The 12,650-nt window shown below is 39.9% G+C and overlaps 1 protein-coding gene across 3 annotated transcripts in view; it reads right to left on the reverse strand.

Moving 5' to 3' along the window:
- Positions 1-12,650, reverse strand: part of mef2aa (myocyte enhancer factor 2aa) — a 211,577-nt gene that overhangs the window by 39,651 nt on the left and 159,276 nt on the right. The window contains exons 3-4 of one of the 3 annotated variants that reach the window (XM_048615886.1): positions 3,425-3,556; positions 3,237-3,374 (exon numbers count right to left, since the gene is read on the reverse strand). In XM_048615886.1, the coding sequence (XP_048471843.1) occupies positions 3,237-3,374; positions 3,425-3,556 (270 nt within the window). The remainder of the gene's footprint in view (positions 1-3,236; positions 3,375-3,424; positions 3,557-12,650) is intronic. The other 2 variants (XM_048615884.1, XM_048615885.1) reach the window with 2 other exon arrangements.

A 12,650-nucleotide genomic window follows, 5' to 3' on the forward strand; every position in this document is an offset into this window, starting at 1 on the left:
GATAACCAACACCAAATAGTAAGAATAACGACACCAATTTAAACCACGTAAATAGGAAAAGAAAAATGCATTTTATTGCTAGCTATTAATCAGGTGTTATCAATAATTCATGAGCCAAAATTCTCCTAAAAATGCAATGCTTGCTAGATGTTACACAACAGTTTTCACATCAGTGTACATGTGGCTCAGAAGCCAGAGCATTTTTCTAGTTGCATTATCTATTTCCAAGTAAAGTCTTGACAAAGGACATTATGCAAACTATTCCATAAATAAGGTTAATATTTAAAATAGAACCAAGTCTTCTGGTACAGTGGTAGTGCTCCCCCTTCCCCTACCAGACCAGAAGGTTCAGTTTCAACTCCCACCTGCCATGGAGGTTTGCTATAACATGTCCAAAAAGGCTGATTAAAAGAACATAAAATAGAATCACATGTCGAATGAAATTATGTAGAAATCAGCAAGAATGGACAGGCTGAATAAAAACTCGTGTATGATATTAGTACATTACTATAATTTCACAACACAGAAACGCATGTTTCTCAAAAGCAGCACACAATTAAAAAACAAGATGTGACATAGCACATGCCATTTGATAGACAGACTGAGATGTTAAAATTCTTAACCAGGTCCTAAACAAGAAGTCTGCAATCATAAAAACAATGAAATATTTCATGTAAATTTAAAATGGAACTCTTCTCACAAGCAAAATTATGAAAAAATGAAAACTTTGCAAATGATTATTTGCAATTAAAATAACGAACATTTCAATACAGCTGAGGAAAAAGATAGAGATTCATTTGGACTTTAATTGTATTTAGCCTGAAGGTAACTTTAAATGGTATGAATTGCATACATTAATTTTCTAGAAATATTTTCAGAAGTTGCAATAAAATTTGGAACAGTTGTTAAACTCTAATTTAAAAACAAGTCGGAGAAGCAATCCTAATTCTTCAAAATTTGGACTTAATGTAGGCTATGAGGGTTTCACTTACTGGTTGGAGAATCAAAGTCATTTCCATGCACCCCCCACCCCCCAAGTTGAGATGGTGCCTGAATCTTTGTACATTGAATTAACCCCATTCCTGCCCTACTGATCAAAGGCCAGGGGTGGGGAGGGTGGCTCTAGGCATTCTCCCCCTCTTACCCAATGAAGGTTTCCTTGTTCAGGCACAGACAGCAAATGCAAACCCCCTCCACCCACTCCAACAACAGTGACATCCTGTCACGAGCTGGTGAGGTTTTTCAGACCCGCCCCTCCCACTTCAAACTTAAATGCAAGAGATTTGCCTGCTGATGGAGGACTGAGGTGCAGCAACTTCTGGGATCAAGTGGGCCATGAGAGACTGGATTAAACTCCACCCTATGTTTCTACTAACAAAATTCTTGGGCTGAACCCTGGATGTTAACAACATTTTCACACAAAATGATCCAGTGGATTACAAAAAAAGGGAAAGAAAGAGCTAGGCCCTGCAGTTGAACACATTGCTATGAATTAAAATAAAATGGTTTTGCTAACTTTTTTTTTGCTTTTAGTCTTGCAGACATCAATTAAATAAACGGAAATATAAAACTGACATCAGGACATTGACAGATTTGCTTGGAAACTCCACATTCGAACTTTATGTAATTACAGCTTTAAACTTTATTACACCATGACATTTTTGATTACATTCTTTAAAGGATTGCTTCTGGATGAATCATTTTGAATGACATGAAATAAAAATTCACATTGGGTCTACTAGTCCGAAAACACCCACCCATGAGCAGCTGGCAATTTGACAATTATAAATCAATATCCCCTTGTCTTTGATGTCACTCCCAACCCCTACGATATCATTTCCTCTTCTCCTGAGGAAGTGACTCATGCTGAAGCATAGCTTTCCAGACAACCACCTGGGCTCAAGTGTTTATTTCTCAAACATAAGGCAGGGCAGTGAGTGTTAACAGGTCCCACAGCAGATCCCAACCACATCCTCACTTCCTAGCCACACATATATAATCCCAACAATGGTTAGTAGATTTCAGAACCCTATCCAATATTTCCATGTAACTTTAACACTCTCGCCTGGCCCAGCAGGAGAACAAATCCAGAAAATTAACGCTCTCGCAAAATTGATGCATTTACCCACTGAGCCAGCAGATGTCATTTTGTGGTATCAAGTGCAATTTGGACTCAGGAGTTGATATATACAAGGGTACTCTTTTAGGTCTTCACCCACTATTGTGTGAGCAGAATGACAATAATTGATAAACCCTAATTTTGTTGCAGAAGAGCAATTAAGATTCGAATAGAAACAATTTTGTTAACAAGATATAAAATTGCACTAATTGTATAATGAGTTGTTTTAACAAGGCCAATTATTTTATCATACAGTTTTCAAAATGCTGTCCCCGATCAGCTAACACCTTTGATTTACATACACCCAGACAACCTTGGCTCAAAATAGTTTCTAAATATATTCTTCTACCACCACCACCACCACCATTAGGCACTTAACCTTTCATGCAGCCACTTCCATGGAATGTTTCATTCTGTTTTATATACAATAATGTAAGGGGCAGGAGCACAATTCAAGGATTCAGCAGTACCTGCAATTAATTTAACTTTTGACTCTGCATTCTCTGTTTAGCAAATGGGATTTATTTATGTGAAGGAATTTGGTGGAACAAGTTGAACTTTTACCATCAGATTTGTAAAACTTATCACTTACTGAGTTTTAAATTAGGCCAGAAAGAACTTTTCAGTTTCAACACTTTAAACTTCAAAGTCCAGGCTGGAGTTCCATAAATTTTCAGATGTAATTGAGAAAAGACACATTCTCCCAAATGCAACACAACACCTTATGGAAACTCTGGATCAGCTTGGCACACACCATGTTCAAACTATAAATGTTAGAGTGAATTTTTCTGTATATTAATTCATAGGAGTTATTATACTTCATGGTGATAATGAGTTGTGAGATGGAAAATCACAATATTGCTGGAGGTGTGTAATAACTGAAATGACACAGTATGAAATGGGTGATTCATTCCAGCCACGGTAATTTGAATGAGTTAGTTCTGAATCAGCTCATGAAATTAGGTACATGTTTTGTGAATTAGGTCTCATTCTGTGTTGCTTCACGCTCTGTTCGGTTGTCTTCATGCAGCCTTCTTCAGTCAAAGAGCAGGCAATTGGGTAGCAAGGAAATCAAAGTCTTCCCAAGCAAAAGGGCTGCATGCCAAAATCTACTTACTGCGAGTTTGTGATTCCTCATCATGTTATCAAACTCTTCATTTATTTTTTTATATTTTTCCTCTGTGTGTGGGGTGAGCACGTATGATGAGTCAGGCTCTGGACTGTCGCAACCTCTGTGTTCTTTCTTGTTAAGTGCCTAGCAGATTTAAAGAATCAACACAAAGAATACCAGATGAAGGTACTTACACCATAGCGCTTGAACATTACATCATTATCTTCATTAAGCTTTCTGTATTTGTCCTCCATGAGCGGACTGTGCTCAAAAGAATCATCTGGGTCTGGGCTATCACAGTCATTATGTCCTTTCTTTCTTAAGGTCTGAAATACAATTGGAAAATTCACACACAACTACAAACCTGCCATAACAATAACTGTTCAATAACTGAATCCCCCTAGTCACCACCGCAACGCACCCCCAAAATTTATCCATTCTTAATGGGCATCTTTATAAATCTGGAATTAAGTCTGAAAGCAGCAGCCTTTACACCGAAGAGAGGAAAATGATTTAACTACATCAAAATTAATTGCAGGTTTTAACATTGACATTCATTTATTGTTCCATTGTTTAAAAAGGGGAGGGAGGCTTTACCTTCTTGATCTCATTTTCATTTAGAAACTGCAGAATGAAATTCATTCCATTCTCTTTCACTAAGATACAAGAAGATTACAGCAGCTGTTTAACAGTAGTTGCCATAATCACAAAGGACCACAGGGCTGCTCCCTCATTAGATAGAGGCAACAGGTGGTGCGTTTAGCCTGAAGGTCACCATGCCTCGGGTGAAGGGTGAGGTTAAGAAGGAGGGATCTTCACGGTGACCTCAGCCGACATGGGAATTGAACCTGTGCTGTTTGCATTGCAGCATTGGAAACCAGCTGTCCAGTCAACCGAGCTAACTGACGACAGAGTTAAATCACAAACAAATTTACAAGTTCCCTTAATTTGGTCACATTTCACATCATGTGAAACTACGTTCTAGGATTGTTTACATGAATGGCTCAGAGTTGAAAGGAAATGTTATTCACACTCTATTTAAGGAAGGGACAAAAAATAAAGATGGTGAAGTGTGGTACCTTGCTTTCGATATGCAAACTTGCTTTACACATGGGTGAAATTCTTCATTATCGTACATTTTTAATACAATCTGACAGCATAAAAATAGGTCAGCGCAAAATGGTTGGAGCCAATTATTTGCATGATGGAGCATACTTGTAGCTGTCACAATGCACAAATATGATTTAGTGTGTTAGGAGCTTATAAACAAAAAAGAAAACAAAAGGCATACATTAATAACATTTATTCTGGAAGTTCTGGCAGTAGAGATTCAAATTGAATAGAAGTGAGAAATGGGTGACATCACATCAGGAGTCAATGATGTGTGTTGTACATTCAAGTCAATGGAACTGAAACAAAGCACTAAGTGTTGCATATACCAGTCAGGTCACATAATGCTACCCATTTTTGCTACTTTCTGAGACAAGTTTCTACTCCTTGATGTCTTAATGCATACCAGAACTCTTTAGAAATTCAGATAGCCAATAGACTTCCCTGCCAGTCACTATGAACAGGAAAATTTAGTCAATGCCCACTATATTTATTTCCTTGATCTTGCAGATCAGACATAATTTATAAGTAAGAAAGGATTCTTTTTAAGAAAAAGACTGCATACAATTCTGACATTTAGAAAGATTCCAGAGTTGGCAGCAAGTTGTTCCAGTTCCTGAACCACAAGAGCTTGTATTTATTTAGCATAATGAATGTAGTAACAGAACAAACTATTCCAAAAGAGTCTCACAAGAGTGCTAGCAACCAAAATTTGGCATCAAAAGACATAAGGAGATTACGACAGGTGACCGAAAGCTTGGTCAAAGGTTCAAGGAGCTTCTTAACTGACGAGAGAGGAGGAGAGGCTTGGAGAGGCAAATACAGAGATTGTCTATCAATGGCATAAAGATTAAAATAGGGATAAGTAACATTTGAGAATGAAGGGGTGCAGAGATCTTGGACATAACAGATTGGGTTTGGGGATGGTGGTGAGGTAGGGGCAAAGCCAACAAAAGCTTTGAAAATAAGGACAACAATTTTAAATTTAAAGGCGTAACCAAGCTATTGTAAATAAAACTTCGTTTAGCAGGTATAGCATTTGCACAGCAATTCTAATTATTTAAGGAAATAAATTATGAAGTTTCTGATGCTTTGCAATAGGACGGAGATTTTTTTGACAATGACAACCTCTTCTTCTTATGAGTTTACAACTATTACTTAGAAGACTGGATGAGCAGGATCAATAATCAACATGTAGCCCAAGATCAAAGTAAAAATTAATCTACTGGTGAAGGGTAACATTTTCTCAATTTCAGTTGAAATGGTTTTGTTGAGTGAGATTCATAGCCCCGAATCTTGCCTGGTTTGGAGCAAGCTCTCTTGCTCAACCTACCACTCTTCACTTCATTAATTAAGCAACTCAGCTCTTGGGCACTGTCCTTGTGGAACTGCGCAGGCAGAGGAGTGGTCACTCCTCAAACACCTGTCATTGAGAACTTTGGTGCCATATTTGAAGCCCAGGTGCACACCACTTCAGATGCTGCAAGCTCAGAACTGGCCATTATTGTTTTGTTTCATTCATTTGTGATGTGGGTGTCCCTGGCTAGACCAGCATTTATTACGATTCCCTAACTGCCCAGAGGATAGTTAGGAGTCAACAACATTGTTGTGGGGCTGGGGTCACATATAAGCCAGACCAGGTAAAGATAGCAGTTTCCTTCCCTAAACAGCATTATTAAAACAGAAGGGTTTTTCTGACACAAAAACAAAGGTCTGGCAGCATCTGTGGAGGAGAAAACGGAGTTAACGTTTCGGATCCGGTGACCCTTCCTCAGAACTGATTTACAGCATCCGCAGTTCTAAGGGGTTTTCTGACAATGGATTCGTGATCATCATTAGATTCCAGATTTTTGTTGATTTCAGCTGTCATAGTAGGATTTGAACCCAGGTCCCCAGAACATTCCTTGAATTAACAGTCAACTAATAATTAGCACTAGGACATTGTCTTGTGTTTTACTGACATCACGAGGAATTGGCCCAGAGGAAAGCCTGCTCTATGCTTTGCAGACATGGAGCTGAAGTGTTGGCAGTCAGCGAGATGGAGAGGTATACCTTTTCCCATGGACAACCACAAGAGGCTGCACCATCAGACCAAGCCAGACTGGACCCAAACTGCAGCCCAGGTCTGTGCCCTGGGCGAAGCAGGACACCTAGCAGTTCAGAAAGAAGTTCAAATATCTTCTGTGCTCCAGGGGCAAGTACCACCATTTTCTCTCTGTTACCTCACACTCAAAAGACCACCAACCATTAATTCTCCTAATGCACACACCTCTCAATATGGGTCACAAAAGTACGATTTTTTCTATTGAATGCATCATGCCTAAAGTATGCCGTACTGCCCTCTGTGCTTTCTGCTCAGTCAATGGGGACACAACAGCACTTCTCCTGCTCCTGCATCACCACCACCCATCATCTATCCACTTCCAACAAATTTAATCTCACCCTTTGTGGAATTATTGGAAAAGTTGGTCACCTCTCTGAATTGATGTCTCCACAGGACCCCATCTGACCTACCGGGAATCCATGGACTAGTTCAGCTTGGCTGTGGCCCAACTGCAAGGATGTGGATTTCTGGGCTCTGATAGGACCAAGTGCCTCAATGACCATGGACATCCTCATGGACTGGAACAAGATGAGCTCCCTGACTGATTGTGTGGTGTCTCCTGACTGGTCATAGTACTCTTTCACCACACAAAGGTCTGCTTCCCTTTGATTTTCACACATGGCCATTTGCTTGAAACACATGCAGTTTGTCTGCCATGTAAACTGCTGGTATATGCTTCAGGTGTGATGTTGCTGCTACATAGTACAGTCTAATAGCATACCCACCAAATTGACTGTTCAGTGCTCCCCACTGCAAGAGGTTGCCTACCTCTCCCTTTGCACTTAAAGGCAATACAAGACACAGAGGCTGGCAGCCTATGATTAAACACAAAAAACCCTGTGAGCTGACAAAGCAATGGGAAGTAGACAGAAACAGGCATCCTTCAACCATGTACAAAGTGAGTGAGTGCTAGGAAAGCAAGCTAAGGGCCATTAGACACATCCTGCACAGTTGCACAAGATGCAAGAAAATCCCAATGTATAATCAACCCAGCGAAAGCATACAAATCATAGGTATCCCAAAATAAAGAGTTAAAGGGATGAAGTGGTGTGAGAGTTGGTCTGAGGGACAGCACGATGATATTGTGAGGCTGGTAGTTCGCCAACACCGACTTCTATGGAAAAAGGGTCAAGATCGAGGAGGATGGTGGCCTTGGAGCACACAGGGACATTGTGACAAAGCAGAAACCAGAATTAGCAAATCCGTGAGCTGCAGCCATCAGGTATCCATCCATCAGGAATTTGTGCCATCTCATTTCTTGAGGACAGGAGCACAGAGTGGTGCAGAAATAAGATGCACTGGGGCTTTAATGAGGTGCAAATGCATGAAAGTAAGGTAATTGCTGCTCAATGATGAGAGTCTAAAGTTTCCTTTAAAGGCTCGAGGGAAAAAAAATTGCAAATATTTTTCTCACAGCGAGTTTCTAATTTTTTTCATGCTTTCAGAATCTTCCCACTTTTCTTGCCAATGCTCACGCCACACAAGGGTGGGGAAATATTTCACATTAATATTTTATAAAAATGGGATACATTCTTCACTGGAGACAATGAGAAATTGAAATGCAGTGCTTTTAAAAGAAAAATTGGAAGATGAGGTGATCAATTATCAGAAGTTACAAACGAAACAACAGGTACAGAGTTAGGAAAAGGACAAAAAACCCTCTGCAGACTATAATCCAGGTTACCTACAAAACTCACATTTTTGAGCTTTCTGCATCTGAACCAACAATGGCTCAATAACTAACAATGGCTCAATAACTAAGTCATTAGTATATTAGTAACAAATCAGAAACTTACATGTTATTATTTTTGACCTATATATGCATTAGTTTAGTATATGAAGTTTCCTCTTCAGAGTTCACCTTGTATACATGCAGTATAAGAAAATGGAATAAAGTTAACCAGATTGAACAACACACAAATCTAAGGGGAAAGAGCAAGCATTCCCCCATCTGCACAACAGCCAGCGTATTTAGTGATTTCTGTTCATAAAACATGAGCTCAAATTTCAGAAAAAAAATGATTTATACTTGCCCTTATTCTTCTTTCCAAGAAATTCTTTACATAATATGCACAGAACACTGATTCTATCTGTAATTTATGCAAATGAATGAACACAATTTGCCAAACTGCCTAGATTGTAAGAGAGAACTAACTTGTTGAGGCAGTCAACAGCAAATTACCATAAAAGAAAATCAGCTTGGGTTCCCTTTCTAAATGAATATTGTTTCTCCTTTGCACTGGGGATTTGACATGTTGGTTTCCATTTTAAAAATTACCAGAAAATCCAGCAGGAAATTGTCTCAGTTAGAACGTGCAAAACCTAGAGCCATGACTAGCCAAGTCCGAACAAAGTTCTGGGACTAACCATATGGAGGTAGTAGAATAAAAGCATGAAACCAGTGCAGTTCAATGCACAGGTCTTCGCTCCACACCTGACAAACTTCATCTCCAATCTCTCCTTTCATCCCTCACCACAAAGCTCACAATGACCGATCTTTCACCCAGCTCCTGGCCATGACCACTCGCTGCCCCCATTCCCTCTTGAATACTCGGGATCATCCTCAAGCATTCCAGCTCTTGGCCTCTTGTTGGTAACATAGCTCTGTGTCCCCAGACTTATTGGGTTCCAGTGCTGTTTTTAGTCTTGCCTGCACATTTCCAATAAATCCGTAAATATTGAGAATTTGGTGTTCATTGACAGAAGCATAAATGTGATGCCAAGTGAGACACTGTAGGGAACTGAATAGAATCATACAGTACAGAACAGTTTCTTTGGTCCATTGAGTCTACACTGACAAAAACTACTAAGACCGTGATGGTTGTCTTTTTAATTTGGCTTGTTTTTCTGACCTATGGTTATTCTTAATATAGCTGCAATTAACTCTTTTTCTTCATTACTCTGTAACTAAGGATTGTACCTAGGTACCTTTGTATCCAAGATGGTGCTGTAAGAAGTGACTTCTAAAAACTTTTCACTGTACTCAAATAAGTAAAATGTGACAATAAAGCTAATTCAATTCGACTCAATCTACACTAGCCACAGCACTTGAAACATGCTCTTGAATGTTATGACATTTCAAGTGCTCATCCAAGTACTTTGTAAAGGTTGCGAGGTTTCCTGCCCCAAATACCCACTCAAGCCAGTGCTTCCAGATTCCCACCAGCCTCTGGGTGAAAACTAATATCTCCAAATCCCTTCTAAACCTCCTGCCTTTCACCTTAAAGGTATGCTCCCTTGTTATTGACCCTCCACTCAAGGATCCAACAACTTTCCCTGTTTCCTCTGAACAGAAGGGAAAATCTTCTTTTTGATGCCTGATTGCTGTCTAAGCAACCCAGAGTAAGACACAAACTTAACATACAGGAGTGGATTTCCCCCAGAGGTTGCATGGGTGTGGTAGAGGAGAGGAGGAGTAGGTGGCAGGAAATGGGACATATTTCACACACTCAACTAACGCATGTAGTTTTGCAGACCCTTTAAGATAAGTGCATAGTACTCACAAATAAATAGCACAAAAAAAAACTTAACTAACATCTGAAATCAACCTCTGGCAATTCATAACAAACAGAAGACTCATAGAGCGTCCTACTTGAATGGCATAAAAATCAATGCCAGTCCTGTTCTTATAATGCAGCAGGTAGCTTTTTTTTTTGAAAAGAGCTATCCAAATTTTTGTTGTTAGATAACCATTAAAAATTATTGTACACTCCACAGTTTTGCCATTTGGAAGGTCCTACTGTGAAAGAGGTGGTCAACCTGTGGCCAACAGCAGAGGTTACACATAGAAGAAATGAGGTGGTGGTTACTAAAGCAGCTTTGCTGTCAGCAGCAACTAGATAGCAGGATCTCTGAGATTTCATCTGGTTGGCTGGGTCACTCATTTCATTTATGGACTGGTCCATTATGCATTAACTCAAAATACAATTCCCAACATCATCCTTTCCAGCGTTACATATATGGAAACTTTAATCCCACGCAAACAAAAAATTGGTTCTCTGCACAAAATTGAACTAATTTATATTCTTTTAAATGATCATTGTTTTTGCGCTGAGCATTTATTTAACTCAGGTTTTTTTTAAACATAAAAAGATGGACATTTTCCTCTGATTTTGGCTTGGAGACGGTCTGGTCCTTTACTTGGTTTGTTTAGAATAAAGCTTTTCATATGTGATTGATCCAGCTTGTACATCATATAATCTTACAGTACAGAAGGCTAAGAAAAATGCAAATAAAGTAAACACTATCATAAATACTGTTTGCAAAATATTGAATTCCTATTTAGTGCTGCAACTGCATTTTTCAGAGTTTCATAAATTTTCAGTTAACTGCTGCCCTGTGAGAATGGTACAAGACAGATAACCTTTGTTACTCTTGCAATTTAATCAGCTGCTGTAACCCTTTAAATAGTTGCAGCAGGTCTGGATATCCCACTGCATCAACATGCTCCCTATGACTGACTGACTTCCAGCAACAACTCACTATGGCAATTCAAGAAGCAGGAAATTGGAAGCTAGCTTGCTTATTACTTGAGTGTCTGCAAAAACCCAAAGGCTACATCCTCTTTGACTGAACCATCCCAAACGAAAATCTATCCGATATGTCTCTTGATAAGTGCAATACTTCCATCATATCTTGCCTCAGGCTCGTGATAGCTTCAGCATGTGCTTCTCAAGGACTGATTGCATTGAGAGAGCCTGATTTAAATATAACAATAACTTGTCCCACTATGTTTGTTTGCATGGCTCCCTATCTGCCAATGTCTCAGAGCATGCTGCCTGCAACTGGCTGTTGGAGGGGGTTAGGAGCAAGGAAGAAAGGTTAATACCAAGGTTCATTGCTTATAGTATGGTCAAAGCTCACTAGAAGTCTTGCCTTGGCTGGTAATTATGATGGCCAGGATAAGTTTATTCATGACAGAAGAGTTAAAGGTCTCTTTAATGAGGTTCCAACCAGCTGCCTCATCACTCAATGCCTTGGCAACTCCTCAGTCAATATCTTACTTTTCTTTGTGTCAGACTTGTGCTGGCATTGATGGGTCAGTACTGATGAGCTGGCTGAGGCCCAGTGTCTAAGTTTACATACATTAGCAAAGGCATTAATGACCAGGCAGCTGTCCCAATTCAAATCCAGGACTCTACCAGAAGGCGTAAAGCAATTAGTTGCTAGCACAATATTAACCAGTGCTCAGCTAGCCACAGTATTGAGACCCAAAGAGGATCACTCAGAGGTTAGGCCCAAACATGCTCTCTGTAACAGTACAAACTCTTTACTCAGTGGCTCAGAGGAAGATTGGTGGTCAGGACAGTATCCCACTCGCAACTTTCAGAGCAACATTGGTGATATCCTGGGAATAAGAGATCTGCTTCCCGTTTACCAAAGCCAGAATCTGTTGACACCTGCTGTATCTTGCAACTGTACATACACAGAAAGGCTAGGTCATCATGGAGAATTCCAATGATGTTATTCACAAAGGAACTGCATGTACCCATACTACTGAAATGAAGGAGTGAGGATCAGTGTGGGAGTTGGGGGAGGGTGTTGGAGGAGAGCAAGGATCGAGGGGGCAGGGCAGAGGAACAGAGGGGGTGGGCAGGAGATAATGTGGATGGGATATAGAATGAGGAAATGGGGGAGGTAAATGGGAGTGACTAAGGTGTGCAGTCCACATATGTGTGGTGTCAATAGTCAACACCCAACACTGGATGTTTTATTTTCTTCCCCGGATCAAAGGACTGCGGATGCTGGAAATCAGGAATTGCTGGAAAAACTCAGTAGAGCTGGCAGCATCTGGCAGTTTGAAATCAGAACTGATTTCAGTTCTGGAGAAGGATCACTGGACCTGACAGTTTAACAGTGCTTTCTCTCCACAGATGCTGAGTTTTTCCAGCAATTTCTGATTTTGAATGATTCAGGGAACCAGTGTTAAGAAAATTCAATTCACTAACAGATTGTTATCTATACAAAATATTTAATAAAATACAATAAGATAGTTAGCAGTATTATTTTTAGATTCGTTCTTTTCAGACAACAGGGATGTAAGTCTCAAGCTTGAATGAACTGTTATCTATATTCAGCATTGCTGAACTTGGACAGCCCCCTAAAACACAGCAAATCATTTAAACTGAGATAACAAGGTGTAGAGCTGGATGAACACAGCAGGCCAAGCAGCATCAGAGGAGCAGGAAGGCTGACGTTTCGGGCCT

This window comes from Rhincodon typus, chromosome 33, assembly GCF_021869965.1.
Source record: "Rhincodon typus isolate 14 chromosome 33, sRhiTyp1.1, whole genome shotgun sequence".
Classification (NCBI taxonomy): Eukaryota; Metazoa; Chordata; class Chondrichthyes; order Orectolobiformes; family Rhincodontidae; genus Rhincodon; species Rhincodon typus.